The 25929-nt window shown below is 44.6% G+C and overlaps 2 protein-coding genes across 2 annotated transcripts in view; one reads left to right on the top strand and one right to left on the bottom strand.

Annotated features, from left to right (window-relative positions):
* The window catches only part of LOC118402731 (dynein axonemal heavy chain 17-like), a 76482-nt gene extending 73561 nt beyond the window's left edge, over positions 1 to 2921 (top strand). Inside the window, 1 exon segment of the mRNA XM_052477853.1 lies at positions 973 to 2921. Within this exon segment, the coding sequence (XP_052333813.1) occupies positions 973 to 1220 (248 nt within the window). The 3' untranslated portion in view covers positions 1221 to 2921.
* Positions 66 to 25929, bottom strand: part of LOC118402732 (CDP-diacylglycerol--glycerol-3-phosphate 3-phosphatidyltransferase, mitochondrial-like) — a 31250-nt gene continuing 5386 nt past the window's right edge. Inside the window, exons 2-10 of the mRNA XM_035800926.2 lie at positions 20727 to 20937; positions 20386 to 20560; positions 20099 to 20288; positions 19798 to 19976; positions 16809 to 17014; positions 16333 to 16624; positions 14976 to 15124; positions 14572 to 14710; positions 66 to 1205 (exon numbers count right to left, since the gene is read on the bottom strand). Coding sequence (XP_035656819.1) covers positions 14591 to 14710; positions 14976 to 15124; positions 16333 to 16624; positions 16809 to 17014; positions 19798 to 19976; positions 20099 to 20288; positions 20386 to 20560; positions 20727 to 20937 — 1522 coding nt within the window. The 3' untranslated portion in view covers positions 66 to 1205; positions 14572 to 14590. The remainder of the gene's footprint in view (positions 1206 to 14571; positions 14711 to 14975; positions 15125 to 16332; positions 16625 to 16808; positions 17015 to 19797; positions 19977 to 20098; positions 20289 to 20385; positions 20561 to 20726; positions 20938 to 25929) is intronic.

A 25929-nucleotide genomic window follows, 5' to 3' on the forward strand; every position in this document is an offset into this window, starting at 1 on the left:
ATCATCTTGGTTGCATTCTAAAAATGGCATCCTGTTCCCTATGTAGTAAAACACACACACAAAAATGCCATGCCGGATTTTTTTTTTTTTATCTCCAAAGTGATACTGTATAACACATTTGCGGCAATTTTATCCATTAGCATCCATCTCCTGGAGATGAAGTCAGTCAATAACACACAGGTGCAGTCAAACCATATTTTTTTTTTTTTTTTAAACATTGATCTTTTAGGTTACAGAGTCATCCATCCACACACACAGTGCCCAGTTCAGTTTCTGGGGTGCCTCACTGTATGAGCCGTTTAGCGCAGGAGTTCCCAAATATTACAATAAAATCTATGGGCAAAAAAACATTAGCTAACATGGGCTAGTTGATCTGGACATTTCTGAATAAATAGCTGTCTAATATATGGAAGGACTGATATGACAAGAGGAACTGATGCACTACCCAATTTCTAAATAGCACCTTGTGCATTCTACTATTCCAACTTACTTTCAAGTTCAGTTCCTGGGATGACTCACTGGATGAGCTGGTTAGAGTACCATAGTAAACACTTCTAGATCAGTTCTCCTCTCAACTGTTCTTAAGGTTCCTCCAGGGATCTCAAAACTCCACAGGCTGTCCACACACAGTTTGTGTATTCACCTTCAGACCCACACACTACTCTCATCATGTACCAGATTCCACTGTCAATACAAAACTAATGGATATGGAATGTAGAAAACATCCTGTAGTAACATTCCTCCTGCTGACATGTACTCAGCATATTAATGTTTGTAGTTAATGGAAAACACAACTCGTTTCCACCACAAAAACGCTGCTATTTCTCAGGCATTAATAACTAAGTGGTCCATTTGTACAGTACTGTAGATATACACAACCATACAGTCTCATTGTGGAGAGATTATGTTTTTATATGTTTAGAGTTAAACTTTTTACAGTAGGTATGTGTGTGTCTGGTTGTGTATGTACAGGGGCACGCTGGGACACACAGACAGGGGTGATAGCAGATGCTCGTCTGAAGGAGCTGACCCCCAACATGCCGGTGATCTTCATCAAGGCGGTACCGGTGGACCGACAGGAGACCAAGAACGTGTATGAGTGTCCCGTCTACAAGACCCGCATGAGGGGTCCCACCTTCATCTGGACCTTCAACCTCAAGACCAAGGAGAAGCCTGCCAAGTGGGTACTGGCCGCTGTCTGCCTCCTGCTCAGTGTGTAAGAGAGAGGCAAGAGAAAACAAACACTCAGACCACTCATCTGAAATACCTTTTCATTAATAAAAAGCATCAATGTTGCACAAAAATAATTACAGATTTGTCATCTATGTCTATTGGAGGAATGTGATGAACACAGATGTCGGTGAGGTAAGAGAAAGATGCGTGTTGAGCTTGGAAATGGCATGAAACAACTCCACTGTATCATAGTACAGCTTTCCTCACGGTCCCAGTGTTCCTAGGAAGGTCCACTAGGGGGCAGCTTGTACAAGCATGGTTAGGACACACAGATGCAAAGAACGGTACAATACAAGCATGCACACACAAACCTCAGGCGATAACCTTTTGAATGGGAAAGTGAGGTGTGATTGGAAGGCTTCCAGCCTGTTGTCAGTACAGAAACAATAAACATACTGTAGATAAGATCAATTTTTAACCACTCAGCCATTGTTAGAGCTAAGCTTTTTTTTCTTTTTTTCTCCCCTCTTTGGCAGATAACAGCTACAGTAAGTACTTACTTCAACCACAGACTTATATAAAAACGTTTAACTTTTATTTTGGGAAACTGCACCTGGAGGGTGTACCTGTGAAACCACATGGAGATGGTATGGTGTTGATACTAGCGCTGGCGTACCGGACACCCTCACAGCCAGTGGAGCTTACTCAGGTGTTTAAAATCACATATCAGACCGAGAACCTAATGGGTTCTTAGGTAGTTCTTTATGAGTTTTAGTTTAGAAAAAGATCTTGTCGCAGAAATGACAGTTACAGGGGTGGTAAAAAAAAAGCTTGATTGCCATAGCAACATCAGGGGACGCTAGACAGAAGGGAGTTGTAGTTCTGTAACATTTTTAATTTAGCCTCTCATTCTCCTTAAAGCCGGGCTCAACACGTTACAGAAAAGATGAACTGTATAGGAAGCTCTGGGGACAGGTCGTCTGGATACTGGGCTGCCAGTATATTGGCAGATGCAAACAGATCAAATTCAATTGTCACATGCGCTGAATACAACAGGTGGAGGGCGAAATGCTTACTTATAAGCCCTTAACATGCATTTTTCTTTAACTGCATTGTTGGTTAAGTATTTACTCAAAAAAATTTAAGAGCAACAATAAAATAACAGTATTGAGGCTATATACACAGGGAGTACCACCAGTACAGAGTCAATGTGCGGGGGTACAGGTTAGTCGAGGTAATATATACATGTAGGTAGATGTAAAGTGACTATGCATCGATAAAACAGTAGCAGCACCGTAAAAAAAAAAATGTGTGTGGGGGTGTCAATACAAATAGTCTGGGTAGCCATTTGTTTAGCTTTTCAGGAATCTTGTGGTTTGGGGGTAGAAGCTGTTATTAAGAAGCCCTTTGGACCTAGACTTGGCGCTCGGGTACCGCTTGCAGTGCGGTAGCAGAGAGAACAGTATGACTAGGGTGGCTGGAGTCTTTGGCAATTTTAAGGGCCTTTCTCTGACACCGCCTGGTATAGAGGTCCTGGATGGCAGGAAGCTTGGACCCGGTGATGTACAGGGCCGTACACACTCTGTTGTGCCTTGCGGTCAGAGGTTGAGCAGTTGCCATTCCAGGCGGTGATACAACCAGATGCTCTCGATGGTGCGGCTATAGAACTTTAAGAGGATCCATGCCAAATCTTTTCAGTCTCCTAAGGGGAAATGGGCTTCGGCGTGCCTTCTTCACGACTGTCTTGGTGTGTTTGGACCGTGGTCGTTTGTTGGTGATGTGGACACCAAGTAACTCAAAGCTCTCAACCTGCTCCACTACAGCCCCGTCGATGAGAATGGGGGCGTGTTCGGCCCTCATTTTCCCGTAGTCCACGATCATCACCTTTGTCTTGATCACGTTGAGGGAGGTTATCCTGAAAGCACACTGCCTCCTCCCCATTATTTTTTACCTTCATTTAACCTTTATTTAAACTAGGCAAGTCAGTTAATAACAAATTCTTATTTTCAATGACGGCCTAGGAACAGTGGGTTAACTGCCTTGTCCAGGGGCAGAATGACAGATTTACACCTTGTCAGCTCGGGGATTTGATCTTGCAACCTTTTGGTTACTAGTCCAATGCTCTAACCACTAGGCGACCATCCTATAGGCTTGTCTGATAGTTGTCGGTGATCAGGCCTACCATTGTTGCGTCATCTGAAAACTTGATGGTGGTGTTGGGATCGTACTTGGCCATGCAGCCATGGGTGAACAGGAGGGGACTAAGCATGCACCCCTGAGTTGAGGATCAGCGTGGCAGATGTGTTATCTACACTTACCACCTGAGGGTGGCCCGTCAGGAAGTCCAGGATCTAGTTGCAGAGGGAGGTGTTTAGTCCCAGGGTCCTTAGCTTAGTGATGAGCTATGAGGGCACTATGACAATGAACGCTGAGCTGTAGTCAATGAATAGCATTTTTTACGTAAGCGTTTCCTTTTGTCCAGGTGCAATAGAGATTGTCTCATCTGTGAGGCGGTGGGCAAATTGGAGTGGGTCTAGGGTTTCTCGGATAAATGGCTACAGATGTAAGTGCTACGGGTTGGTAGTCATTTAGGCAGGTTACCTTGGTGTTCTTGGGCACAGGGACTATCGTGGTCTGCTTGAAACATGTTGGTATTACAGACTCCGTCAGGGAGAGGTTGAAAATGTCAGTGAAAACACTTGCCAGTTGGTCAGCGAATGCTCGGAGTACAATTCTTGGTTATCTGTCTGGCCATGCAGCCTTGTGAATGTTGACCTGTTTAAAGGTCTTACTCACGTCGGCTACGGAGAGGGTGATCACACAGCCGTCCGGAACAGCGGGTGCTCTCATGCATGCTTCAGTGTTGCTTGCCTTTCTTCTAAACGTCTGGGTTAGAGTCCCGCTCCTTGAAAGCGGCAGCTTTCAGCTCCCTTTAGCTCAGTGCGGATGTTGCTTGTAATCCATGGCCTCTGGTTGGGGTATGTACGTACGGTCATTGTGGGGACAACATTGACACAGTTATTGATGAAGCCAATGACTGATGTGGTGATCAACTTTAGTAGAAAAACAGTTCTTGAGGGCTATTTGCGATTTTGTTCATACTGGTGAACCGGTGGTTGCAATATCAACAGTCCCTTATCTCTGGTATATCTTGGCATCATTCAAAACTAAGTTTATATTGTACACAGCACAATGGACATACTGTATAATGCGTAATGTCTCAGGAAAGGCTGTCTGAGTTGGCAATACTCAGTATAGAAAACAGTCGGCCCACAACCTGCAAGGACTTGTACAGGATACTAACCTCAACATTAAAAACAGTCATTCCAAGTCACAATTCCATACCTAAAACCTTGATTTTGGGCAAAATTACCTGATTGGACTACTATCACCAAGGACCATCAAGAAAAACTAAAACAAGCCAAACCCTGCAGAAACACAGCGGAACATGGAAATACCATCCAACACAACATTGAGTGAGCAATGTTCAGTCTGAACCTACTTTCTGAAGCCAAAAAGTAAAAGACAATCTTTAGATACTTTTGTTATATAAAGCTTCTTAAATAAGGCTATCAAACTGCTAGGAAAGAATCTGACTTAAATTAGCACTGAAGTGAGGTGTGAAAACTCGAGCCTAACAATGGCAGGAGACTTTCACAGCCCCCCACCCTCCCCAAATGCAGAGGCCTTTGAAGCCCCCTCCATCTGTGCAGAGAATATATCCTCCACAGAATCCCCAAAATATAACAGCCACAGAACAACTTTGGTTTGGACGTCGTAAAAGGACCATGTCGCCAACACTTTAAAAAATATAGCTAGCTAATGACCTTTTCCCACAGAGTTGCTAGCTGGGATTTTCTACAAGGAATCTGCCTCCAGAGAAAAGTTTCTCCCAAGTGGTTGTGACACCTACTCCCATTGCCAGGCGGAATCCAGGCAATCTGTAAACCGTCTGCCCTGGCCTCTCTCCCCGTCTGGTGTAGGTACCCCCCTCTCTCCCGAGCTTTCAGTCGCCTCCAGCACACATGCACTGTTAAGGCGAGTGACTGAACGTATAATGACTAGCCCAAAGTTGTTATACACTGCTCAAAAAGGGAACACTAAAATAACACATCCTGATCTGAATGAATGAAATATTCTTATTAAATACCTTTTTCTTTACATAGTTGAATGTGCTGACAACAAAAATCACAAAAATTACCAATGGAAATCAAATTTATCAACCCATGGAGGTCTGGATTTGGAGTCACTGAAAATTAAAGTGGAAAACCACACTACAGGCTGATCCAACTTTGATGTAATGTCCTTAAAACAAGTCATAATGAGGCTCAGTAGTGTGTGGCTTCCACGTGCCTGTATGACTTCCCTACAACGCATGGGCATGTTCCTGATGAGGTGGCGGATGGTCTCCTGAGGGATCCCCTCCCAGACCTGGACTAAAGCATCCGCCAACTCCTGGACAGTCTGTGGTGCAACGTGGCGTTGGTGGATGGAGCGAGACATGATGTCCCAGATGTGCTAAATTGGATTCAGGTCTGGGGAACGGGCGGGCCAGTCCATGGCATCAATGCCTTCCTCTTGCAGGAACTGCTGACACACTCCAGCCACATGAGGTCTAGCATTGTCTTGCATTAGGAGGAACCCAGGGCCAACCGCACCAGCATATGGTCTCATAAGGGGTCTGAGGATCTCATCTCGATACCTAACGGCGTCTCCAGACTCTGTCACGTGCTCAGTGTGAACCTGCTTTCATCTGTGAAGAGCACAGGGCGCCAGTGGCGAATTAGCCAATCTTGGTGTTTTCTGGAAAATGCCACCTGTGGACGTCGGGCCCTCATACCACCCTCATGGAGTCTGTGTCTGACCGTTTGAGAAGACACATGCACATTTGTGGCCTGCTGGAGGTCATTTTGCAGGGCTCTGGCAGTGCTCCTCCTGCTCCTGCTTGCACAAAGGCGGAGGTAGCGGTCCTGCTGCTGGGTTGTTGCCCTCCTACGGCCTCCTCCACGTCTCCTGATGTACTGGCCTGTCTCCTGGCAGCGCCTCCTTTATGCTCTGGACACTACGCTGACAGACACAGCAAACCTTCTTGCCACAGCTCGCATTGATGTGCCATCCTGGATGAGCTGCACTACCTGAGCCACTTGTGTGGGTTGTAGACTCCGTCTCATGCTACCACTAGAGTGAAAGCACCGCCAGCATTCAAAAGTGACCAAAACATCAGCCAGGAAGCATAGGAACTGAGAAGTAGTCTGTGTTCCCCACCTGCAGAACCACTCCTTTATTGGGGGTGTCTTGCTAATTGCCTATAATTTCCACCTGTTGTCTATTCCATTTGACAATAAATTGCACATGCTGTTGTGCAAGCAGTGTTGCTTCCTAAGTGGACACTTTGATTTCACAGAAGTGTGATTGACTTGGAGTTACATTGTGTTGTTTAAGTGTTCCCTTTATTTTTTTGAGCAGTGTATTTCTCTTGTGCTTTATGCCATTTGCCTCATGCATGGTATATTGACTTTGAACTTGGTTGTTTATCCAACTGTGGGACAGTCTGTTTGTTCCCACACTTGGGACTCTGACTCCATTGGTTACAGACTCTTGGCCTCCCATCTTATTCTAACCACCTCTCACCGGCTTTGTATTCATGTTACCTGATGAAATCGCTGTACAATATGATTCAAATGTTATAAAATCAACACTGCAGAGCGCTCCCTGTCCTCTGCCGTGCCCCGATTGTATTACTGCGGATTATATCTGGAAAATGTGCATGTACACAGTGGCCCATCTACTGTTGCTAAGCCCAATTCTGAATTGTGCTCTGCCTCACTGATTTCTGCACGTTAACAGTAGAAGCGTATTACCTAAAATGTACCAATTGAAAGTGTGGGTTCACAGCTCCAATCCATATGTGTTGGTCATTACTGAGACGTGGTTAAGAAAGAGTGTTTTGAACACTGATGTTAACCTTTCTGGTTATAACCTTTTTCTGCAAGACAGATCTTCCAAACGTGGTGGAGTGGCAGTCTTTACCAAGGTACACCTTCAGTGCTCCGTTGTCTCCACCAAGTCTGTCCCCAAACAATTTGATTTGCCAGTTTTACGCATTAAACTTTAAATTAATTGCTGGTTATAATCTGCCACCATCAGCACCTGCCTGTGCCCTAAGCTCTTTCCTGGCCCCTTACACTAAGTCTGAATTTGTCCTGCTATGTGACCTAAATTAGGGACATGCTTAAACTACCTGACCAGACCTAAAGCAATGACACTCCCTAAATCTCTCTCATATTCAAGGTATGACTCAAAACACCCAGAAAAGGCTACTCCCATTAATGCTATCCTTACAGGTCATTACAGAAAACACCACACTGATACCTTAGTGATCACTGTTTTATAGCCTGTGTTTGTAATGGCTGCTCAGTGAAACGACCTGTCCTGACTTGTCATAGACGCTTGCGAAAAAACTTTAATGAGCAAGACTTCCTTCACAATCTGGCCTCTGTAAATTGATCACGCTGATTCTATACCCCCTCTGTAAAACACTTGGGAAGACTTTTTATATATTTTCAGTGGTATCGTTAACAAATACAAGCCCATTAAAAAAAACTGGGAAAAAACAAAATGGGTTCAGTCCCTGATCTGGCAGAGTTACTCCGCCTCAAGAATTCCATTTGGCAAATCACTCGGCACACGCATACCGACAGGCTGACTGGCTCTCGTTCATGTAAATTATAAATAAGTGTATTCAGGCTATCCGGAAGGCCAAAGTTAAAGTAACTAAGGAGCAGTTCGCTTTGTGGGTCTAACCCCAAGAAGTTCTGGAAAACAGTTAAAGACCTGGAAAATAAACCCTCCTCACAGCTGCCCATGTCACTTAATGTTAATGTGGTTGTTACTGACAAGGAGCACATGGCTGAGCTCTTTAAAAATCACCACTTCATTAAGTCGAGTCCTATGTGACTCAGCCATGCCTCCTTGCCCGTCCAACATTTCCTTATCTCCCACCCCTTCTAATGTGACTACCCGATGCTCCTCCCCCTTTTCCCCCTGCCCGCTACAAACTTTCTCCCTGCAGGCGGTCAGAGTCCGAGGTGCTAAAGGAGCTCCTTAAACTTGACCCCCCCAAAAAACATCTGGTTTAGATCCTTTCTTTAAGGTCGCTGCCTCCATCATCGCCAAACCGCTCCCCCCGAATCTGGGGAGGTTCCCATTGCTTGGAAGGCAGCCACGATGCAGCCTTTATTAAAAAGGGGCGATCAAGCTCATCCTAACTGTTACAGGCCAATTTTTATTTTGCCCTGTTCATCAAAAGTGTTGGAAAAACTTGTCAATAATTAACTGACTGGGTTTAGTATTCTCTTGGGTATGTAATCTGGTTTCCGCTCAGGTTATGGATGTGTCACTACAACCTTAAAAAGGTTCTAAATGAGGTCACCATTGCCCTAGATTTTAAGCAATGTTGTGCTGCTATTTTTATTGACTTGGCCAAAGCTTTTGATACGGTAGACCATTCCATTCTTGTGGACCGGCTAAGGAGTATTGGTGTCTCGGAGGGGTCTTTGGCCTGGTTTGCAAACTACCTCCAAGAGTGCAGTGTATAAAGTCAGAACATCATCTGTCTCAGCCACTGTCTGTCACCAAGGGAGTACCCCAAGGCTTGATCCTAGGCACCACGCTCTTCACAGCAACAGCAAGCATTAGGAAGATCGCTCATCCATTTATATGCAGATGACAGTCATACTCTGCTGGCCCCTCCCTGAATTTTGTGTTAAATGCTCTACATAAAAGCTTTGTGTGTCCAACAAGCTCTCTATCCTTAACCTTGATCTGAACACTTCCAAAACAAAAGGTCATATGGTTTGGTAAGAAGAATGCCCCTCTCCCCACCAGTGTGATTACTACCTCTGAGGGTTTAGAGCTTGATACACTCAGCTCATACAAGTACTTGGGAGTATGGTTAGACGGTACACTGTCCTTCTCTCAGCACATAGCAAAGCTGCAGGCTAAGGTTAAATCTAGACTTGGCTATCGTAATTACTCCTCTTTCAGCATAGCTCCCAAACTAACCTTGATTCAGATGACCATCTACCCATAATAGATTATGGAGGCATAATTTATAGATCGGCAGGTAAGGGTGCTCTCGAGCGGTTAGATGTTCTTTACCATTAGGCCATCAGATTTGCCACCAATGCTCCTTATAGGACACGTCACTGCACTCAATACTCCGCTGTAAACCGGTCATCTCTGTATACCCGTCGCAAGACCCAATGGTTGATGCTTATTTAAAACCCTCTTTGGCCTCACTCCCCCTTATGTGAGATATCTATTGCAGCCCTCATCCTCCACATACAAAACCTGTTCTGCCAGTCACATTCTGTTAAAAGATCCCCATAGCACACGTCCCTGGGACGCTCCACTTTTCAGTTCACTGCAGCAAGTGAAGAACTCAAACTGGACCGTCTCTACCCTCTTGCCCTTTGTGCGGTTGTCTGTGCTGCTGCCATGTGTTGATACCATGTTGTCTTAAGTCTCTCTTTATGTAGTGTTCTCTTGTCGGTGTGGGTTTTGTCCTATTTGTATTTCATTTTTAAATTGACCGAAAAAGGCCAAACTTTTTTCAAAATTAGCTACACAATATATCGACAGAAACACGGCAAACGTTGTTTAGGATCCATCCTCAAGGTGTTTTTAACAAATATATTCGATAATATATCCGTCGAGGCAGTTGGTTTCTCATAAAAAGCGATTGGAAAAATGGCTACCTCGGTATTTTACGCAAGGTTTTCTGCGGGAGACACCATGTGACCACATGCCATATGGTCCCTTACAGCCATTCTTCAAGGGAAATGCCTAAAAAGACGTCACAATGCTGTAGACACCTTGGGGAAAACGTAAGCTCATCCGTAGCTCATTCACAGCCATATAAGGAGTCATTGGCATGAGGCGGTTTCAAAAAATGCAGCACTTCCTGGTTGGATTTTTATCTGGGTTTCACCTGTAACATCAGTTCTGTGGCACTCACAGACAATATCTTTACAGTTTTGGAAACGTCAGAGTGTCTTCTTTCCAAAGGTGTATATTATATGCATAGTAGAGTATCTTTTCGTGACAAAATATCTTGTTTAAAACGGGAACGTTTTTCATCCAAAAATTAAAATAGCGCCCCCTAAATCCAACTGGTTAACCGACTTGCCTAGTTCGGGTCGGACCCTTTTTAAAATTTTGCCTAAAATGACATACAAATCTAACTGTCTGTAGCTCAGGACATGCATATTCTTTATACCATTTGAAATGAAACACTGAAGTTTGTGGAAATGTGAAATTAATGTAGGAGAATATAACACACAGATCTGGTAAAATATTTTTTTTTAAATGCGTTTTAGATTTTCTATCCCCCCCCATCTTTGGAATGCAAGAGAAAGGCCATTATATCACTTCGGAGTCTAGGCACAATTTAGTTTAATCACCAGATGACAGCAGTGTATGTGCAAAGTTTAAGACTGATCCAATGAACCATTATATTACTCTTCAAAATGTTGTACCAAGTCTTCCCAATGTGCCAAATTGGTCAATTGGTACATTTAAGTACATAACTATAGAGAACATATCATTTTTGTATGTACATTTAAAAATAAGTTTACACTCAGGAATGTTAAATGAATGATAATTAGCTTCCCTGCAGAAAAGACACTAACCATCACACATTAGATGTGGATTGTTTGATCAAATGGATTTTATCAAACAAAACTATGCTACACTGTATTTCTGGGACCCTCAGGATGACAAGTCAGAGCAAGATTACTGAATGTAAGGTACATTATGTACCTTCATAGTTGAATGTATCAAACCAGTTTCCGTGATAAGTTGTGCACTCTCCTCAAACGATAGCATTGTATTCTTTCACTGTAATAGCTACTGTAAATTGGACAGTGCCGTTAGATTAACAATAATGTAACCTTTCTGCCCATATAAGACATGTCTATGTCCTGGAAAGTTCTCGTTATTTACAACGTCATGCTAATCACGTTAGTTCAACCATCCTGCGGGAGGGACACCGATCCCATAAAGGTTACACAAAAACCTGGACCTACAGGCTTTGGTAAACATTTGCACACAAAAAAGGACTTCAGGAGAATCTCTCCAGTTGGATTCAAATTGAATTTAAACTTGAATATTGCAGCCTATTTGTGTATGGGCTGCAATATTCAAAAGTGGCTGAACTTATCCCCAACTCTACAACTTTTTTCCTCATTGTTAGGCTATTTGATGTGACATTTTTATAAATAGCAGATACTGCATATAATGTATTTGTCTCGAAAGTATTCAGACCTCGACTTTTTCCACATTTTGTTGATACGTTAGCCTTATTCTAAAATGTTTATTTTTTATTTTTTATTGAAATATACCTTATTTACACAAGTATTCAGACCCTTTGCGATGAGACTCTAAATTGAGCGCAGGTGCACCCTGTTTCCATTGATCATCCTCAATGTTTCTATAACTTGAAGTCCATCTGTTGTAAATTCAATTAATTGGACATGATTTGGAAAGGCACACACCTGTCTATATAAGGTCCCTCAGTTGACAGTGCATGTCAAAGCAAAAACCAAGCCATGAGGTCGAAGGAACTGTCCGTAGAGCTTCAAGAATGGATTGTGTCGAGGCACAGATCTGGGGAAGGGTACCAAAAAATGTCCACAGCATTGAAAGTCCAAGAACAGTGGCCTCCATCATTCTTAAAATGGAAGAAGTTTGGAACCAGACTCTTCCTAGAGCTGGCGGCCTGGCCAAACTGAGCAATCGGGGGAGAAGGACCTGGGTCAGGGAGGTGACCAAGAATCTGATAGTCACTGACAGAGCTCCTCTGTCGAGATTGGAGAATCTTCCAGAAGGACAACAATCCCTGCAGCACTCTACCAATCAGGCCTTTATGGTAGAGTGGCCAGATGGAAGCCACTCTTCCTTAAAAAGGCACATGACAGCCCGCTTGGAGTTTGTTAAAAGTCACCTAAAGGACTCTCAGACCATGAGAAACAAGATTCTCTGGTCTGATTAAGCCAAGATTGAACTATTTGGCCTGAATGCCAAGCCTCACGTCTGGAGGAAACCTGGCACCAACCCTATGGTGAAGCATGGTGGTGGCATCCTCATGCTGTGGGGATGTTTTTCAGTGGCAGGGACTGGGAGACTAGTCAGGATCGAGGGAAAGATTAACGGAGTAAAGTACAGGGACATCCTTAATGAAAACCGGCTCCAGAGCGCTCAGGACCTCAGACTGGGGCGAAGGTTCACCTTCCAATAGGACAACAACCCTAAGCACACAGCCAAGACAACGCAGCAGTGGCTTCGGGAGAAGTCTCTGAATGTTCTTGAGTGGCCCAGCCAGAGCCCGGAATTGAACCCAATCGAACATCTCTGGAGAGACCTGAAAATAGCTGTGCAGCAACACTCCCCATCCAGCCTGACAGAGCTTGAAGATTTTTATTTAACCTTTAACTAGGCAAGTCAGCTAAGAACAAATTCTTATTTACAATGACGGCCTACACAGGCCAAATCTGGAACTCCCAATCGGCCGGATGTAATACAGCCTGGATTCAAACAAAGGGTGTCTGTAGTGACACCTCTACCACTGAGATGCAGTTCCTGAGACCGCTGTGCCACTCATGAGCCCATCTGCAGAGAATGGGAGAAACTCTCCAAATACAGACGTGCCAAATTTGTAGCGTCATACCCAAGAAGACTAGAGGCTGTTATCACTGCCAAAGATGATTCAACAAAGTACTGAGTAAAGGGTCTGAATACTTATGTAAATGTGATATTTCCTTTATTTGTAATATATTAGCAAACGTCTAAAAACCTGTTCTTCCTTTGTCATTATGGGGTAGCGTGTGTAGATTGAGGGGGAAAAAACTAACAATTTTAAATCAATTTTAGAATAAGTCTGTAACCTAACAAAATGTGGAAGAAGTCAAAGGGTCTGAATACTTTCTGAAGGCACCGTGAAGCTGTAGATAGTACACTGCACACTGCATAATGAAACAATCCCTAGTAAGCTAGTGTTTTGAAGGTGGACCAACTATCATTTTGGCATTAAGACTGGTTTTACGGACAACTTTCTATCCAAGCTGGGAGAGAGTACGAGGGTTCATGTCATGCAGATTCAGGTAGCCTATACAGGACAAAAATATATATTTGGTAGCTGATTAGTATGCGGTTTCATCAAACATTTATAATTTTACAGAATAAGTAATTACATTGCTACAAGCCAGCAAGCTACAAATGGCAGCATTGTGACAGCGTGCTTAACATGAGAAAATGACAACCAAATAGGCCTACCAATAAACATTTATTAGCTAAAGCAAAGTTACACCATGGCACCACAGAAACCCTATAAAATCGACTCAATAAGCATCCATCCACATAGACATGTCGCAATTTAATCACCGTGGACTGTATTCTATACTTTAATATTTTTATTTGGGGGGGGTGACATTACAGGGGGGTTCCAGAGAAACTGCGTTACGCCAGTGGATACTAGGGCTGTTTCTGGGTGGCAGGAGGGAGGATGGATGTTAATCTATAGATAACCCCGTGTCCCGGACCAGGTCAGTCAACAGACCCTGATCCCACCTCACATGCTCAGTGAGAGTGTGTATGTCCACTGTAAGTGTGTGTTTCAATTTCCATTTCTAAATTTGTTAATTTACAAGAACAACACAGTAACAAAAACAAACTATAGATAGATAACATCTTTGTTCATGTATTTGGATGCTTGTGGAGTATGACGAGGAATGTGTGGCCCCATCCATCATTGTTCCCTCACGGCAGCTGATCACAAACTGACATTTAGTGGCTATTTGTCTCACTGAGTAACACTGTGGTGACGAGACACCTCCCCTTCAGCATTTACCGTCACCATAAAAAGAAAATACTTCCTGTAAGGCAAGTCTACATCCCTGTTAGAACACACACAATAAGCCACCCTTCCCCCGTCTAAGCCACCTTTGACCCCACTGCCTACTCTAGCCATCAGCAGAATGACTTTTCTCTCACACTCACCCGAATGGGGCCAGATGCGGACTACAGAATGCTGATGCTGAGGGGTCAAAGGCCAGATAGTTTCTCTCAGAGACGGGACGTTGAGGAGGAGGGGGGAGTAAAGTGGATAAAGGTGTGTGAGGGGGAGTAGGATACAAATCAGGGGTAGCTGGGTTCAGCTTCCGAGGTTGATGCGGCCGTGGGCTAGGTTGAGGGCTGGTACACATAGCAGTGGCTAGGGACCTTTTGGAGAAACCAAGTTCTGCCATTCTATAAAAAGCATATGTACTTCTGTGTGTGACTAGGAGACGATCGTTCAGAGGTGTGGGTGTGGTACCTGTGGCGTGTGAGAGGGAGCGTTACCTTTGTTTGGCTGTTTCTCTCAGAAGAACTTCTTGATGAGGGGAGTGACCAATTTGACCCACAGCTTGACATGGCGATCTGGCTGCTGGAACGTAGAGCTGGACACCTCTGTAGACCTCTGGTACAACATCTCCTGCTCCTGTTACAGACGAGAGAGAGAGAGAGTAATTGTGTGAGAGTGTGAATGAGTTTGTGTACACGAGACACACAGCAGGTTTCCCTGCTTGCTCGCTCGAGCTACTTTGCATATTATTACCAGCTTCACATAGTTCCTGGGATCATGAGCTATCAAATTAGTTGCATTTTGTAGACAGGCCTTTTGGTTGAGAGCTGTATAAAACAGAAACATAGTATCAAGCCATCAAGTCTGTTTAAATAAAGTTGTGATGGTTTGAATGGCCTACTTCCTGCAAGTGGGCCTGTAGTTCCTGGTTCTCTGTTACTATGGCGATCTGGGCCTCCAGGTCCCGGTGCACCGAGCGGTAGCCAAAGTTAGGAGAGCCAATCAGAGTCAGGCACGGCCGCACATGCCCCCGCAGGTAGTACCACAGCCCTGCAGAGAGCGAGAGAGCGAGAGAGAGCGAAGGATGAGGGAAAAGGGGGGAGGAGAAGGGGATTGGTGGAGGAAGGAAAGAGGGAGGAGAGAGAGAGAGCAGTTTCCCAACATCAGTGATTTGTTCTGCAGCTGGGGGTCAGGGTCAACTCTAATGGTCATTGATTCTCTCCAGGCTGGGTGCTGTGTGATTTCTCCCATGCAGTGTGTGCTGTGATTACGGGAAATGGCCAGCCCGCCCTGCTTTATCTAATAAATGGGACTTCTACGATCGTGTGAAATTACATTCCACTGACGCTGCTTCACTGTGTTCATTTCTCCCCCTCTCTCGCAGTGGCTCAATCTGGCTTTTGAAGAAAACAACAAGAATTTACCTAGCTACTAATGCACCACTAACATTTCAGTTGTTTAGAATAGTTTTTGGGACACATTACCATTTTATTCTATCAACGAAGTATCCGCGAAAGGTTGGTAGTAATTCAGATGTAATTCCTTGAAGCATTTTTAAATTTAAATTTGGTTCTCGTTGACCATGTCCACAACTATAAAGGAAACACTAAAGCACACAGAAACCCCCAACGTCTATCCAAACCCAGTAGTGACTGTTTCCTTGGATCGGCGCTAAAGGTGAATTTTAAAATGTATGTAACTAGGCAAGTCAGTTAAGAACAAATTCTTAGTTACAATGGCAGCCTAGAAACAGTGGGTTAACTGCCTTGTTCAGGGGCAGAACGACAGATTTTTACCTTGTCAGCTCAGGGATTCGATCTAGCAACCTTTTGGTTACTGGTTCAACATTCTAACCACTAGGCTACCTGCCTCCCCAACTGGACAAGGCATCATCTCTCAAGCAACATGTCTGGGTTAACAGATGGACAGAATAGCAGAGCCAGAGAACAGTACAACTCTCTGTCAGGTTGGAATTGGCCCCATGAGTGAGTCCCAAATGGCACCCAATTCCCCAATACCTACATAGTGTACTACTTTTGACCAGGACCCATAGGACTCTGTTAAAATAATGCACAATATTAGGTAATAGGGTGCCGTTTAGGATGCTCCCTGTCTGATGGTACGTCTCTACCAGTCACAACTCACAGCCAAACAGAACTAATCACAATAGAGTAGAACCATCCAGAATCAATCTAGGCTCTAAGGCCAAGGATTATATATGGTGTGTGTGTGTGTGTGTGTGTGTGTGTGTGTCCCACCCTTGGCGTGGAAGGTCCAGTGTGCTCTGTGGTACTCGTGAAGGTGAACTCTCTCCTGCTGTCCCAGCTGACACACTTTGCTGTAGAACTGTCTGGCAATGTGGATGTAGGCCGCTGGAATCTCCCCGGCAATGCCCTTGGCGCCGAAAAACCCGTTGACCTCCGGGGAGGCGGTGAGGATCTGATAGTCGGCGCCCACCCCCAGAATCAGCGACATGTAGGCTCTTGTCAGGTTGAAATACCCCGACGTCAGAAACACAGTTGCACCGGGACCCGCATCTGTCAGCAAACGCTACAAGGAAATAAGATGCTCAGATGTAGTGTCCTCTCACTAAAACACCAGATCCACTTTCACATTTATTAAGACACCATTAAAAATGTTTTTTTTATATAAAATAATTAAAAAAAACATGCGATGGGAGTTATTTTGTTCAATATTAGTTGGTGAGGGTAGTGGTGTCCATGTGTGTAACTACCTGTGTGATCTGCTCATCCACCTGTATTCCCAGAGGTTTCATCTGAACCAGAGGAAAAACCCAAGTGTCCTCCTTCCCTCCCCCTTCTTCACCCTTGCTCTCCCGCTTCAAACGTTCTGAGTTGGCGATGTCTTGGCGCATACGAGCAGTGTTCACCACCTCCATGATGTGTTGCCGGGCCGACGCCGAGAAATCATCCCGGTTACCTGGTGACAAAATAAATGTAGGGATGTAAGAGAGGAAAACAGACCGACCTGGTTAAAACTAGAATCCTTAGTTGCTACATCCATTTTTGGACCTGTAAATGAATGATATATACCAATGAATTCTTGAAGAATATAACTTGTAAATGCCTCATGAGCTTAGTGCAACTGTCACATCCCAATCGGAACCCAAAATATAAGCTTGTTTTTGTCCCATGTTCGTAAACAATATAAATGTAAACAATGTATAGCCTCAAAACGCAGTTAATACTATAAATGTTAGCATGGATGGTCAGTCCTTGCCTCCATAGCTCTGTCCATCCCTCAGCTCTGTCCATCCCTCAGCTCTGTCCATCCCTCAGCTCTGTCCATCCCTCAGCTCTGTCCATCCCTCAGCTCTGTCCATCCCTCAGCTCTGTCCATCCCTCAGCTCTGTCCATCCCTCAGCTCTGTCCATCCCTCAGCTCTGTCCATCCCTCAGCTCTGTCCATCCCTCAGCTCTGTCCATCCCTCAGCTTAACGAAAGAGGCGAGGCGCCCGCCTTGTTATTTTTGCAATTAACAATTCTAGCTTTAACCACAAACTCTATCTCCCCTCTCACACACACACGGTATGTGGTGCAGTAGAGCAGGTGAGTGTGTAAAGTTAGTTCTGGGCATTACGGCTATGGGTCAATGTCTGGTCTACGCCTGCCGGCTGGCGCCACACGGCCGAGAGAGAGAGAGAGAGAGAGACAGACAGAGACAGAGAGATATACCTGCAAGCCTCAGCATGAGTTCATCCTAAAGATGTGCTTTTACTGTAAAGTTTGCCCTCTTCCAGCAGGAGAACTTCATTCACTAATGATTAGAGTGTGTGTGCGCACGCATCTTCCCTCTGTGTTTACCAGCAACTCCGTGACTTCACTGTTCTATTTCTGGTCGCTGTGACAACTGTGGTCCGGTTCTGCAGACATGATGTCATTTAGCACCAGACCCAACATCCTGACTGAATGTTCTCTGGTTACACACTCACACACTATTTCTTTCTGTCCGTCTACCTCTCCTGACTCTCTCGCTCTTTCATTCACACACCAGTTCTCTGATTTCACTGTGTGTCTGAGCTGGAACAAGCTACACTTTCAACTAATCCGATTCCAAGGACCTTTCCAAGAACAACGCATTACACTACATTTACAACTTGCCAGCCAAGCTGAGCAAAGCGTTAAGCACCTAGGGACCGTGTGTGTGTTACCTCTGTAGATGTGTGTGTTACTTATGTGCTATGAACAGTACATTCTGAAAGTATTCAGACCCCTTCACCTCTTGTTATGTTAGCCTTATTCTAAAATGTATTAAATAAAAACCATTTACTCAATTCCCCATAATGACTAAGTGTGAACAGGTTTTTAGAAATGTTTGGAGGTGTATTAAAAATAAGTATTCAGACCCTTTGCTATGAAACTCAAAATTGAGCTCAAGTGCATCCGGTTTCCACTGATCATCCTTGAGATGTTTCTACAACTTAATTGGAATCCATCTGTGGTAAATTCAATTGATTGGACATGATTTGGAAAGGCACACACACCTGTTTATATAAGGTCCCACAGTTGACAGTGCATGTCAAAGCAAAAACCAAGCCATGAGGTCGAAGGAACTGCTCGTAGAGCTCAGAGACAGGATTGTTTCAAGGCACAGATCTGGGGAAGGGTACCAAGAACATTCTGCAGCATTGAAGGTCCAAGAACACAGTGACCTTCATCATTCTGAAAGCAAAGAAGTTTGGAACCACCAAGACTCTTCCTACAGCTGGCCAAACTGAGCAATCGGGGGAGAAGGGCCTTGGTCAGGGAGGTGAGCAAGAACCCAATAATCACTCTGACAGAGCTCTAAAGTTCCTGTGGACATGGGAGAACCTTCCAGAAGGACAACCATCTCTGCAGAACTCCACCAATCAGACCTTTAATGGTAGCGTGGCCAGATGGAAGCCATTCCTCAGTAAAAGGCACATGACAGCCCGCTTGGAGTTTGCCAAAAGGCACCTAATGGACTCTCAGGCCATGAGAAAAAATATGATCTGATTAAACCAAGACTGAACACCTTGGCCTGAATGCCAAGTCTGGAGGAAACAAGGCACCACTCATCACCTGGCCAATACCATCCCTACGGTGAAGCATGGTGGTGGCAGCATCATCATCATGCTGTGGGGATGTTTTTCAGCGGCAGGGACGGGAAAACTAGTCAGGATCGAGGGAAAGATGAATGGAGCAAAGTACAGAGACATCCTTAATGAAAACCTGCTCCAGAGCGCTCAGGACCTCAGACTGGGGCGAAGGTTCACCTTCCAACAGGACAACAACCTAAGCACACAGCCAAGACAACGCAGGAGTGGCTTCGGGACAAGTCTCTGAGCTCAGATTTGAAGCCGATCGAACATCTCTAGAGAGACCTGAAAATAGTTGTGCAGTGATGCTCCCCGTACAACCTGACGGAGCTTGAGAGGATCTGCAGAGAAGAATGTGAGAAACTCACCAAATACATGAGTGCCAAGCTTGTAGCGTCATACCCAAGAAGACTCAGGCTGTAATCACTGCCAAAGTTGCTTCAACAGAGTAGTAAATACATTTGCTAAAATCTAAACAAAACTGTTTTGATTTGTCATTATGGGATATTGTGTGTAAATTGAGAGAAAACAAAAAAACAATTATTTGAATAAGGCTGTAACGTAACAAAATATGGAAAAGGTGAAGGGGTCTGAATACTTCCCGAATGCACCGTTTGTATTGGTGTGTTACACGTGTTTTATACCTCTGTAGGGGTGCACCATGTTTTTCATCATGCTGACAGAGTTGTCAGGCTGTAGCTGTAATGACACGTCTCCCACGGCACCCACCAGATCAGAGAAGAAGTCCGCCACCTCCCAACAGTTCTCCAGGAGCACATAGCGGTCCTGTCTGTTGGTGAAGTACGAGTCACTCAGGTTGGCCCTACGGAGGGAGGAGAGACCGGTAAAAAGGCTGAAAGAGGGATACCAAGCAGCATCAACTGTATGAGAAAAACACCAACAACTACAACAATGGTGTGTGTGTGTGTGTGTGTGTGTGCGTACCCGCTGATGATGAGGTCATCGTCAAACAGGTAGGCTTTTATGTGCTGTACCCCAATGGTCTCGTTGAAGCGCTGTGGGACCAGGAGCCGGAGCAGCCCTCTCAGATCAGGGGTATGGTACAGAGACACACGCATCCGACTGCTGTACTGCTGCAGCAACGGCAGCAACATGGTCCTAGAGTTAGTCTGACCTAGACACACAGAGACAGAGGGGGGGGTCACAGGCACACATTGAGCTTGGTAAGAGTTAAAACATTTTCCCTCTCACATACACAGAACCCCTCCTACCTCGTGAGCCGCGTGTGAAGTCTAATAGAATGGAGACCTGCAGGTCGGAGTTGTCAACCTCCTGTGAACGCTGCAGAGCTTCCTGCATACAGTCCACCAGGTCCTGTTCCAGGGGTCCTGTACCCAGATACAGAGAGGCCATCACCACTCTCCTCTTAGCAGTCTTTATTCGAGCCTGAACAGAAAAAAAACAAGAAATTACAGTTTAAAATCAGGTATTACAGGACACAAACAAGGAGGCTTTACCCAAAAAAAAGTGATTGTCATAATTTGGGGGGTGTTTAGTACATCACATGACTTAGGGAAAGCTCCACACCCTCTCACACACACACACACAGTACCTTCATTGCCTGGTAAAACTGGTCAGGGGAGGTGAGGATGTGGATGTGTGTGCCAGCCACCCTGAAGGCGGGCACATGCTCTGCCATCCAAAGGAAGCGGGCATGGAGGCCATCGGTGCCCTGAGCTCCAGTCGACCCGGGGGATCTGAAGAGAGGCAGGGGAGAGGAGTCGTCCTCTGCTAGGAGAGGGGCTAGGAGCAACAAGGATGACCTTGGGGGGGGGGCATGGAGAGGAAGAGAGAAAGGGAGGAGTGAGAGGAATTAGCCTACAGCTGGAGTGGTAATTGCCTCCTATAGATAAAAGAACAAAATGGCAGCCGATGAATGGCATGACAACGGGCTTCAGGATCATGTCACTGCATCGGTGCATTCAAATTGCATTGATAAAATGCAATTGTTCGTTGTCTGTAGCTTATGCCTGCCCATAACATTACCCCACCATAGGGCACTCTGTCCACTACGTTGACATCAGCAAACCGCTCGCCCACACAACGCCAGACACATTGTCTGCCATCTGCCCGGTACAGTTGAAATTGGGATTAATCCGTGAAGAGCAGTGGCCATAGCGTGCCAGTGGCCATAGGTGAGCATTTGCACACTGAAGTCAGTTACAACGTTCAACTGCAGTCAGCTCAAGACCCTGGTGAGGACGACAAGCAAGCCGATGAGCTTCCTTGAGGTGGTTTCTAACAGTCGGAGCAGGAATTCTTTGGTTGTGCAAACCCAGTTTCGTCAGCTGTCTCAGACGATCCCCTGGGGAAGAAGCCGGATGTGGATGTCCTGGGCTGGCATGGTAACCAAGTGCTCTGCAGTTGGACGTACTGCCAAATTCCCTAAAACTATGTTGGAGGCGGCTTATGCTACAGAAATGACATTTTTTGTTCAGTATACAAACATTTGTGAAGCGTACAAAGCCAACCCCCGCCCTCACTTCGGTCAATCAGATCACATCTCTGTTCCTACAGCCTACAAGCAGCAACTCAAGAGGGAGCCATCAAAACAGAGAATAATAAAGTGATGGACAGATGCAGATGCTGCAGTACTATTTTGAGGATATTCATTGGAATATGTTCAAAGATTCATCCCACCAGGACTCATCCATCAACATTGAGGAATATACATCAGTCACAGGCTTCATTAGGAAATGTGTTGATGATGTGCCCACAATAACAATTTATCGTCATGTTGCTATCATGCCGTGTTGTCTTAGGTCGCTTTATGTAGTGCGTTGCTCGTTGCGATGTGTGTTTTGTCCTATATTTTTGATCACAGACCCCCTCCCCACAGGAGGCCTTTTGCTAGGCAGTCATTGTAAATAAGAATTTGTTCTTAACTTTCCTAGTTAAATCAAATAAAAGTACCAAAACCCCTGGATGAACGTAGATATCCGAGCCATGCTGAGAGACTATACTGCAGCATTTATTGTCAGCACAACAAAACCCGATGACTCTGTAGCACACGACGAGTATAAGGCAAGCAGGTACCAGCTCTGAATCCATTAGGGACGCAAAAAGATTGACAAATTGATGTCTGACAACTCAGACTCACGACGCATGTGGCAAGGACTACAACCGTTCAGACTACAAAGCCAAATCCAGCTGTGTGGTGCCCACGAAGCCTACCTCCCAGACGAGGTAGGCTTTGTGGGCTTTGAGACAGAGCCATCCATGAAGAGAATCGCTGCTCCAGACAACCAGGTGCATTTGCTCACCAAAGCTGACGCGAGGAAAACTCTCAGAGTTAATACTCAAAGTCGCCGGCCCAGATGGCATCCCTGGCCGCGTCCTCAGTGTGTGCTGACCAGCTGGCAGGCGTCGTCTCTGACATTGTCAACCTGTCCCAGGCTGTAGTCGCCACCTGCTTCAAGAAGACCATTGTACCAATGCACAAGAAAAACAAGGTGATATGCCCAAATGACTATCACCCTGTCGCGCTCACCCCGGTCATCATGAAGTGCTTCGAGGCTGGTGAAGGCCCACATCAAGGCCAGCATGCCAGGCACCCTGGACCCACGCCAACAGATCCACGGAAGACGCCATTTCATCGCTATTAACACGGCTGTAACACATTGTTCCCTCCAAGCTTAGAGCCCTGGGTCTGGACACCACCCTCTGCAACTGGATCCTGGTCTTCCTGACGGGCAGACCACAGGCTGTGAGGATTGGCAACACCATCTCCTCCACATTGAGTCTTAACATTGGGACCCACAGGGGTGTGTCCTCCCTGTTCGACAGAGTGGCTTTGCACGACACCAACTCCATTGTCAACTTTGCTGATGACACTACGTTTGTAAGACTGATAACCAACAATAAGTCAGCCTGTAGGGATGGAAGTGAACTGGCATTGCAGTGCCAGAACAACATCTTACTCAACGTCAGCAAAACAAAAAAGGAATTGATTGTTGAATTCAGGAAGCAGAGAAGGGAACATGCCTCGATCCACATCAACGGGACTGCAGTAGAGTCATCGGTTAAGTTCCTCAGCGTCCACATCATTGAGGACTTGACATGGACCAACACCACCCCTTGTCAAGAAGTCACAACAGTGTCTCTACTAGGGTTGCAAATGGTCAGACACTTTCAGGTAAATTTCCCAGAAGTTTTCCATCGGAAGTTAAGCCCGGGAATTTTGCTTAAATTAATCCAAAAAAGTTCTTATAACAGGGAACATTTTTTTAGTGGGATACACAAAAGGCAATTCTAGGTCTTGTGGCATATTTTGGTTAAACTATCCCCAATTCAATGGAATTGCAACCCTCTGCACTCTTACATCACATGTACAGCTGATTCTCAAGATCTTGCACACTAATGAGATGCTATTGAGCCCACACTACTACATTCTCTGAGCCATGGACTACATGCTTTCTGGTAAGTTTTGATTACAATACTGTGCCGTCTCTAGTATGATTAAATGAGATGACAGGCCATTATCAAATTGATTACGTGATTGAATTAAATCATACAACAATTAACTCATTAACCTGGGGCCCCACGGAAGCATTATTTTATATAGAGCAGCTATCTCCAAAATCCACTCTTAAAGATATTTTATATCAATAGCAGTCAGTCATTAATTATTCTTTACCTTCTATCAGTCTCATCTGAATGTCGTAAAATTCTTGGTTATCTGCACAAACTCTAGCTTAAATTATGAATCTGCGATAAGCAAATTTGTATAAGAATTTACTAACTAATCAAATCACAGAAAGACATGCACACACAATTGGTTACGAACAATGATACAAAGAAAAAAGTCCCTGGTAGGCAAAGCCGACATGACGGCTTGCTACACAAAGGGGGTTGGGTTTGAATGAAAGAGCGGGAAGACTGAGGTACAAAGGAGATTGGGTCTCTATCGGACCTTGAGAAACTATGCTACCGTAAATACAGAATCTTATGCATTCTAATAACCCCCCTTTCGGGGGGACGCTATATTTACTCTGAGCTGCGTGTCGATAGATTGGTCAAAGATGGAAGACTGGTAGACTGGTTTGTTCAACAGGGATTGCCATTGTTCTTTGAAGAATCTTTCTGGTCGAAGTGTTGTAGAATGGATACGTTGAAGTACCCCGTCCTTTCCTAGGCCACATATACAGCTGACAACTCTTATTCACTAAAGAAGTGATACATCCTAAAAGTAGAATTAAGTTCATACCATTTTGCCATAATCAGCTTGTGCTGTACTCTGGCTGGTCTAGAAGAAATTCATCCTTCCTGCGTGGTGATCGTCACCTCCACGTGATCTGGTCTCGTGTAAATTTAGTTCTGTAGAGTGGATATTCAACCATTCACAATCCCAGCTCACGCTGGGGTTTGCTTAGTCTGGCGTTAATTGGGTCATGGGGGCTTTTATACTGGAGAAGAGACGGACGTGTTTCATCCCTCTCCAACCAATGTCTGTTCACTTGGCCACTGAGTGAACATAGTTTACTTATGAAAACAATTCTCATTTAGAATGAAAAGATTAAATGTAATTTTAGCACAAACAGTTTTCTATTTAAACATTTAAATTGCACAACAATTCTGTGTGAATCTGATAACTAGAATGTGTCGACTTTCCAAGATACATGATATGTCGTCTTATCAGATATAATGTCCCAGACAACATCTGATCTGACATCATGGTCCTTCTGTGGCTCAGTTGGTAGAGCATGGCGCTTGTAACGCCAGGGTAGTGGGTTCGATTCCCGGGACCACCCATACATAGAATGTATGCACACATGACTGTAAGTCGCTTTGGATAAAAGCGTCAGCTAAATGGCATATATTATATTATTATTATCATATTCTTTAAGTACCAACAGATACTTTCAACTGGTTATTGTTCCATTCCTCAACCTTTTAATTATAACATACGTTTTCTGTGGTACGAAGGGCTTTCCAAGAGTCCATTCAGCAGTGGAGAGAAAATGGAGAAAGCTTTCCAAGAGTCCATTCAGCAGAGTGGAGAGAAAAGGGAGAAAGGTATTTATGGGGGGGTCATAAACCTAACATCATGACAACTGGGTGGGGTGAATATATTTTATATGGCATACATTATTTTTTGTTTACTAGTAAATAGTAACCGACAGCAAAGTGTGTTTAAATCATTTCTAACTTGTTCACAATTTCTGCTAGTTAGGTTTTAGCTTGCTTGAGCCTGCTAACTGAGGAGTGTTAATTCAACCATTTCCATACAAGTTTCATTTTAAAACATTTATCTTACAAAGGAGTTAAATATAACTGCTTAACTATTTATCTGTACATGGAATTGGAATTTTTTCCTAGTCTTTACAGGAAGTGCCTGTGGCATTTATCTAAAGTGTGGAGACATTTCACTACAGCTAATGTAGAATGAAAAACTGTGTACATTTGCAAATACTGTGCCAAATCATATGGGAAGAATGCAACAAAGATGCAGAAACTGGCCAAGTGCATAAAGTTCCCTCAGCGCTCACAAGCAACTCCTGACAAAAGTCCCTCTACTTCTTATTAGAGGTGAAAAATATGAATCAGACACCTTATCGACAGCAACAGCTCATGGTCCTCCTGGAATCAGAAGTTTTTGACTCAATGGAGGAACGTAGTCAGAGAAATGCTGATGAATGTCTTGCTCGAGTTGTGTATGCAACTGGTTCACCTCTGATGCTCAAAGGCAATGTGCATTGGAAGAGAATTCTGAATGTTTTTTGCCCAGTATACACCCTTCCAACCAGACATGCTTT

This window comes from Oncorhynchus keta, chromosome 24, assembly GCF_023373465.1.
Source record: "Oncorhynchus keta strain PuntledgeMale-10-30-2019 chromosome 24, Oket_V2, whole genome shotgun sequence".
Lineage (NCBI taxonomy): Eukaryota > Metazoa > Chordata > Actinopteri > Salmoniformes > Salmonidae > Oncorhynchus > Oncorhynchus keta.